The sequence below is a fragment of the Gekko japonicus genome, unplaced genomic scaffold (genome assembly GCF_001447785.1).
Source record: "Gekko japonicus isolate JY-2015 unplaced genomic scaffold, Gekko_japonicus_V1.1 scaffold3998, whole genome shotgun sequence".
In the NCBI taxonomy this organism is placed as follows: Eukaryota; Metazoa; Chordata; class Lepidosauria; order Squamata; family Gekkonidae; genus Gekko; species Gekko japonicus.
The window spans coordinates 1-7,943 of NW_015168783.1; the positions used below are offsets into that span (position 1 = coordinate 1).

General features: G+C 54.9%; 1 protein-coding gene across 1 annotated transcript in view; it reads right to left on the minus strand.

Annotated features, from left to right (window-relative positions):
• Nucleotides 1-545: 545 nt before the first annotated feature.
• Nucleotides 546-7,943, minus strand: part of LOC107114253 (atrial natriuretic peptide receptor 2-like) — a gene marked incomplete at both ends in the record, with an annotated part of 16,052 nt that continues 8,654 nt past the window's right edge. Inside the window, 2 exons of the mRNA XM_015415695.1 lie at nt 546-803; nt 2,294-2,373. Of these exons, the coding sequence (XP_015271181.1) occupies nt 546-803; nt 2,294-2,373 (338 nt within the window). The remainder of the gene's footprint in view (nt 804-2,293; nt 2,374-7,943) is intronic.

Sequence of the window (7,943 nt, forward strand, 5' to 3'; positions counted from 1 at the left end):
TTAGGCCCCTTTCTCCGTGCTACAGTAGGACCCTGCAAGGCTGGCTTGCTGGTGGAGTCTGAGCATCAGGCATCGAGGGCCGAGGGGGAGGGCCTGAGGCTTCCATTTCCTTTGGTGGTCTTCTGAATGGCTTAATAGCTGCTTGAGCCAAGAGGGAAGGCGGGACATGTGCATCGTAATTCATAAGCAGCCAGCGCTGCGTGGCTGTCCTGTCGGGGGGGGGGGCAGCAGCCCCCCCGCCCCCCCAGGCCTGCAGAAGGGGCTCCTTGTTTGGGGGGGGGTTAAGTCAGCCACAAAGCAGCCTGATGGTTCTGGTTCTACAGAACTGAAACCAAGAAGCTGGCAAGGAAAACTGGCCCACCCAGCAGACCCCACAGCTTTATTTAGTTCTGCTTTTCTCCCCAACGGGACCCAAAGCGGCTTACAAGACTGTTCTCTCCTACTCCTCCCTCCAAACAGCCCTGCGAGGTAGGTCGAGCGGAGGGTGTGTGGCTGTTCCCAGGTCACCCAGCAGGTTTCCGTGGCAGAGTGGTGGGGATGCAAACCTGACCCTTGTCCAGCGCACTCTTAACCACCACCCCCGCCGCCACCACCCCACGCTGGTTCTCAGGCCTCAGGGTGGCCACACCCTCCTCCTGGGAGGAAACGTGGATCTGCACGGCCTCCTTCTCCTCACTGCTCCTGGCCAGCGCTGGGCGCCTTCTCCCGAGGGCGGGCTCAGGCCGTGGCTTCTCGCTCCAAAGGCCACGCAGGATCGCTCCCAGCGCCCAGGACTGACGACCGGGTCGTGAGAGCCCCCGGCCCTGAGAAGGCAGACCCCTCCACCAGAGACTGCCAGCAACAAGCCCTGCGCTTGGGGGCAGCACCCCCTCCCCTAACGGGGAAGACTCCCGCCCCCCCCCCAGACCCTAAAATGCTGGGAAGGTCTCGGGCTGACTGTTCCCTGTGAGGAGGAGGACGGCAGAGGAGTCCCAGCTGCTCCCCTCCCCTCCGCACCCCAAGCCACCGCCTGGACTCACGTTGACGGGGTGGGGAGGGGGACCCCCGCCTCTCACCAAACTCCACAAAGGCCTCTCTGGCAAGGGGGCTTCACCCCTGTGGGGCTAGTGAGAGGGGGGGGGCCCTTGCAGGATGCAGCGCTGGGCATGAGCTGCGGGGGGAGCCCCACCGACGGCACAAAAACATGTTTGGGTTTGCGGTTGTGCCGAAAGAATGTGCAGGTTCCTGGATTCCAGCACCTTCTTCTGCCTGCCTGGCTGCCTAACTGGAAACAGAGGGCCTCTACGGGCAGCTCCAGTTACAGGAAAGAGGGGGCGGCTCCTTCCCTGGCACGAATCGCCCACGCGGGGGCTGCAGCCAGCTCTGAGCTGCAGGCCTCCCAAGAACCTCGGGGCCTCGGAGGCAGGCCTCGACTGGACGGGGGCAGCAAGGCCACTTCCCTCCCCCCTTGCTGCTAGCCAGGTTTCTGCCCTGCAGGCCCCATGCCCCCAAGGCTCCCCCCCCCCAGTCCCTGACACACGGAGCCACCCAGCAGCTGTCTCTGCACACGCGCACACGCGCACACGCGCACACACACACACACAGACACAGAGGAGTGGGCAGCCATGCTGGGAAGGGAGACGAGCAGCAGCACCACTCCTGCATCCGTCCAGAGGGAGGAACAGCCAGCCCTCCACGGAGGGCTCCCCCCACCCCGCAGTGAGGCCTCGCCTCTCGTCCAGGGAGGCTGCTGAGCAGTGTTCCCTCCAAGCTGAGTTAGTGTGAGCCAGCTCACAGTTTTTTTAGCCTCCGGCTCACCCGTTTCTGTCTCCGCTCAGGAAGGAGGGGGCTCCAGAGCAGAATAACCGATGCAGCGGCCAGGTGGGACGGGGCCATGTGGGTGGAGACTTCTTCTTCTTCGCTTCGCTCAGCACATGCCCGCACTGGTCCCTTTCCCCTGACCAATGTGTTTCATGCTTTTCACGCACTTTTAACTATTTTATAGGAATTTTGAGTCTGTTTTTAAACTCTTTCAAAACTTGTTTTAGTGAGATATGTTTGGGAGAGGAGTTTAATGGTGTCATAAGGTAACCCCGTTAAAAGAACGGTGGCCCTTGTAAGGGCAGAAAAGCAGGATATGGATTTTGTAAACGAACGTCATAAATATCTGGACTTCATAGAATCATCGAGTTGGAAGGGTCCTCCAGGGTCAAGGAGCGTCTTGACACAGGCCTTCGCTTGAGCTTCCTGAGCCGTCCTGGAGAAGAAGTCAAGTTCTCCGAGATCCATGAGCAGTCTAAAAGCAACCACCGGCCCACCCCAGGAAGTACGATGTGGGCGTGAAGGAGACGTATCGGAAGGCCTGCTCCTGGAAGGGGGGGAGGCCAGCAGTGCCTACGGGACGGGACAGGACAGGACAGGACAGGCAGGCGGTCACAGATGTGGCCAGAGCCGGAGCGAGGAGAGCCTGCAGAGCACTTCTGCTGCACATGGGACCCAGGGCTGGGTCGGCCCGTCAGCTGGACGCGCCAAAGACGAGAGAGTCCCGAAACGCAAAACAGAACAGCCTCGGAGGGGGCAACAGATTAGAAACAGGTTCACAAACATCACAAACAGAATGTGTCTGGGCCCAGGTGCGAGAAGCACCTGAAAATGGCAAGAAGGCCCAATTAGATACAGGAGTGAAGGTCTAGTTCAAAGGTCGTTCAAGGTGTACGAAAAAGGTGGACCACTATTTCTGACTCCCCCCCCCAATAAAAAGTAGTGAGAATGAGGACAACTTTTACACATTTTAAGTAAACATCTGAGTCAGTGCAGTAAAAACAAGGCGGCACACTGAGCAAACACAGCAACAGACCACAGTCCTCTTCCCTTCCTCCCCGACGGCACCGTGACACACGGGCAGCCCGGATCCCTGGACTAAGATGTCCTCCTCCGGAGCATGTCTGCTTCACATGCCCTGCAGAACGACCGTCAGGCGCACGGAGGGGGCAGTGGCCCCCCCCCCAAGGCTTTGCTCAGATGGGGGCCCTGCAGACAGGAGGGGGCCAAGGGCCCTGTGGCTGGTAACTGGGGGCTTGCACTGAACTCGGCAACCAATGGAGTGACTGCGGGTGTGGCACAGGCACGCTCCGGCTATATTGGCCATTTCAACGTTAATCTTTAACATCTAATTGGTTGTACACTGCTGCTACCCATCTTGGGTCCTGAACTGCTTGAGAGAAAGAGGCATATAAATATTTTAAGAGGAATGCATGGATGTGTTCACAGAGGGAGCTCCAGCGACTTCCCAGACCAGCCCTGACAAGCCAGACTCTCCTTTTGCCTGAGCCGCTCAGGGCCAGCTGAGAGGAGCTCTTAGCAGCCAGGCCAGCCCTGTGCTGGGAGCGGGAGGAGGCCCAGCAGCTGTGCCGCCACTGACCTCCTGGCCGGCCCACGGGCGACATCGGAAGGGGGCAAGGCGGGGGCATGGGGAGCTCCTAACCAGGACGCAGACAGCAACAGCCCTTTATTTCAAGTCTGTTCAACGCAAAGAAGAAGAAGAGGAGACTGGATTTATACCCTGCCCTTCAGTACCTGAAGGAGTCTCAGAGGGGCTTCCAAACTCCTTTCCCTTCCTCTCCCCACAACAGACACCCTGGAAGGCAGGTGGGACTGAAAGAGAGCTCTTGACAGAAACGGCTCTTTTTCAAGGACAGCTCTTATCAGAACTACGGCTTGCCCAAGGTCATCCAGCCAGGTGCATGTGGAGTGGGGAATCGAACCCGGTTCTCCCAGATTAGAGTCCGCGCACTTAACCACTACACCAAACTGGCTGAATATAACGGAAGCCATGCTGGAACAGGCCAATGGCCCATGCAGTTGAACAATCTGTGTCACACCCAGGTGCCACCAGGAGGTCCACCAGCCGGTACTTTGACGGGAAAACTGGAATTTGTAAATTTGATCATCTGAAGAATTTAGTGGTGATTTTTGGCACAAAATATGAAACCTGGCAGAACATCCAAGTGGTAAAATGTACAATCTGAAATTAAGAATAATAAACAGCAGGAGAGACAGAGAAATTTGTTCAGAATATGGGGAGCATTTGATGTGGCCCACAGCTGAAGAAGGGAATTGTCAAAAAAGTCCCTCTGGCTTCATTCACCCCAGCAAAGGCTCAGAGGCTGAAAAAGCAGCACATACGCAACCACACCACACCACACGGCATTCCCAGCTCACTTCGTGTGTGTGTGTGTGTGTGTTTCTCTGCACCCTTGCCAGACATTAAAACTTCCCAGGGTCCTCTCCCCGCACTCCGTGTTTTCCTGCTGGAGTTCCATGGCCCAGCCTCCTGGCCTCTTCCCTGGGAATGACAGGCGGCTGCTTGTCTGACTGCAGCAGAGCCGCTGGATTTCAAAGCCCTGCCTCCGGTCTTCCAGGCCCGGCCCTGCCCCCACGGAGCACAGAGTAGCGCATTTTCCTCCCAGGTGCTTCAGGGAGATATTGATCAACACAGCGCACGCAGGGGAGGGCTCAACCACCCCTCCCAAGAAGGGCCACTGCTGCCACCCCAACGTGGCACGTTAACGAAACAAATTATACCGGCACAGCTAAGCAGCTATGGGAGGAGAGAGCACTGGCTGGATCAGGGCCGTGGGCACTGCACTGTGCCCACCTTGAACTCCCCGTTGCTTCTACCACAGGGGGAGAAAAGGCCCTGAAAGCTGTTGGGTTTCCCCAGCTGCGGTCCCTGATCTACCCCCCCCGCCCAACACCCCCCCCCAAGGAGAGCCAAGAGCAGAAGCCGAGGATCAGGCATCACCTGGCCCTGAAAAGGGCTCCATGCAGCGACTCCTGAGCGTGGCAGGAGGAGGGAGGCCGATGGACGCTGCTGAGGGCCAGGGCCCCCCTGGACAAGCGGTGTCCACCACCACCTTCGGGATTCAGCTCCCGGTGCTCTGAGGAGGGGCCCTGGCTCAGCGGCAGAGTGTTGCCATCACGTGCGGAAGATCCGAGGTTCAACGACCCCCCCTCCCAGATTAAATAAACAGGGACTACAAGGAGGAGGAGATTGGATTTATACCCCACCCTTCACTACCCGAAGGAGTCTCAGAGCAGTTCCCTATCCCCTCCCCACAGTAGACATCGTGTGAGGTAGGTGGGGCTGAGAGAGCTCTGAGAAAACTGCCCTTGAGAGAACAGCTCTGAGAGAACTTGCGATGTGGAGGAGTGGGGAATCAAGCCCGGTTCTCCCACATTAGAGTCCATGCTCCTAACCACCACACCAAGCTGGCTCTCTTAGGGGACAAGAAGGACCTCTGTCTGAAACCTCAGGCAGCCTCTGCCAGGCAGCAGAGGAGACAGCATTAACTTTGACCCTTCAAAGACAGGGGGATGACAGAGAAGCTCAATGAATTTTTTGCTTCTGTGTTCACTGTGGAAAGTGTGGGGTGTGTACCCATGTCATGGCCCCTATTTTCAGGAAGGGCGTCTGAAGAACTGGGCCAAATTGAGGTGACCAAAGATGAAGTTCTAGACCTACTGGTGAAATTAAATACAGAAAAGTCTCCAGGTCCTGATGGCATACACCGAAGAGTTCTTAGGGAACTAAAATGTGACCTATCGGATCCACTGACCTGTCTATGTAACCTATCATTAAATTCAGCCACAGTACCAGAAGACTGGAGAGTAGCAAAGGTGACACCAATTTTTAAAAAGGGATCCAGAGGGGAACCAGGAACGTACAGGCCCATCAGCCTAAGATCTGTCCCAGGCAAAGTAGCAGAAACAGTAATCAAAGATCGAATTCTTAGACACATTCCGAGCCTCCTGGTTCCCTGTAGTGGAATATTTAACAGTAAGGGAAACAATCCCTGAAAATCCATATTATCGAGACCTAGTTTGTTTTTGAAAGTACAAGAATCAAAGAGCTCAAGGTTATAATGAAAAAGTATGCTCAACATTTGTTATTTAACAACAGAGCATTAGTATTGCAAGAACTTGATTAAACATGTTTGTTTAGCCACGTTTAAAAGTTACCGTATTTTAATACTTTCATAGTTGATTATTGTTATATGAGTTGCTGCAATTGGAGGAGGAGGAGGAGGAGATTGGATTCATACCCCATGGCCCTTCACTCCCCAAAGGAGTCTCAGAGTGGCTTACAGACTCCTTTCCCTTCCCCTCCCCACAACAGACACCCTCCTGTAAGGTGGGTGGGGCTGAGAGAGCTCTGACAGAAATGGCTCTTTTTCACGGACAGCTCTGACAGAACTATGGCTTGCCCAAGGTCATCCAGCAGGTGCAAGTGGAGGAAGAAGAACAAGAGGAGGAGGAGGAGACTGGATTTATACCCTGCCCTTCACTACCCAAAGGTGTCTCAGAGCGGCTTACAAACTCCTTTCCCTTCCCCTCCCCACAACAGACACCCCCTGAGGTCGGTGGGGCTGAGAGAGCTCTGACAGAAACTGCTCTTTTTTTCCAAGAACAGCTCTTATCAGAACTACGGCTTGCCCAAGGTCATCCAGCCAGGTGCGAGTGGAGGAGGCGTGGGGAATCAAACCCGGTTCTCCCAGATTAGAGTCCGCGCACTTAACCACGACACCAAACTGGCTCTCTATTGCTATTTTGTTTATTTGTTATACTGACATTTTGGAGATGTATGTATAAGGATAAAGGACTTAGACGGGCTGAGGGAAAATGAGGATGTCTTCTGGAAAAGGAAGTCCTGCCTCACCAACCTTTTGGAGTTCTTTGGGAAAGTGAACAAGCATGTAGACAACGGTGACCCCCAGTAGACATCATATGCTTGGACTTTCAAAAGGCTTTTGACCAGGTACTTTGCCAAAGACTCCCGAGAAAACGTGGTAGTCATGGAATAAGAGGGTGAGTTCTTTTATGGATGAAAAACTGGTGAAATGACAGGAAGCAAAGAGTGGGAATCAATGGACAGTTCTCACAGTGCAGGGAAGTCAGCAGCGGGGTCCCACAAGGATCGGTATTGGGGCCGCTGCTATTCAACTTATTCATAAATGCTCCGGAACGAAGGGTGAGTAGTAGAGTGGCCAAATCTGCTGGTGACACAAAATAATTCATGATGGTGTAAACCAAGGCTGACTGCGAAGATTTCTGAGAGGATCTTCGCTCACTGGATGAGTGGGCAGCCATGTGGTAAACAAAATCCAATGTTGTTAAGTGTGTGGCGATGCACCCTGGGACAAAAGAATCCCAACTTCAAGCCTGGGCCCATGGCGGCTGAACCTGCTGAGCCAGGGGGGGGGGGGGGGGGGGGGTCCTAGCGGGGAGCTCAACGGAAGTGTCATCCCAGCGGCCCGCAGCCAATATGGCGTCGCCTCATTCGGAATGCTGTGAGTTCTGGTCACCCTATCTCAAAACAGACACCGCAGGGCTGGGGAGAGTGCAGAGAGGAGGGCAACCAAGAGGAGGAGGGGGCTGGAGCACCTCTTCGCTGGGACAAAAGACTCAAGAGTCTGGGATTTCCAGCTTAGAAAAGGGACAACTAAGGGGGGACATGAAAGAGGTTTACAAAATTATGAATGGGGAGGAGAGAAAGCAGACAAAGAGTCATTTTTCTCCCTCTGCCAAAATAATAGAACTTGAGATCATCCATTGAAGTTGATGGGCAGTAGGTTCAGGAGAGGGATTAAAATCAGGACTTTGCTGCCAGAGGACACAGTGATGGCCACAGGAATAAACAGCTTGAAAGGGGGATTACAGAGACTGACGGAGGAGAGTCTATCAGTGGCTACCAGCCATGGGGACCGAGGGGGACCTCCACGCTCAGAGGCACTGATCCTTTGAATCCCAGAGCCAGGAGGCAACATCGGGGGAAAGCCTCGACCTCTATGCCCTGTTGCTGGCTGTCCAAAGGAACTGGATGACCACTGTGTGAGACTGGATGCTGGACTAGATGGACCCTCAGTGGTCAGATCCAGCAGGGCTCATCTGAGGTTCTTCTGAAG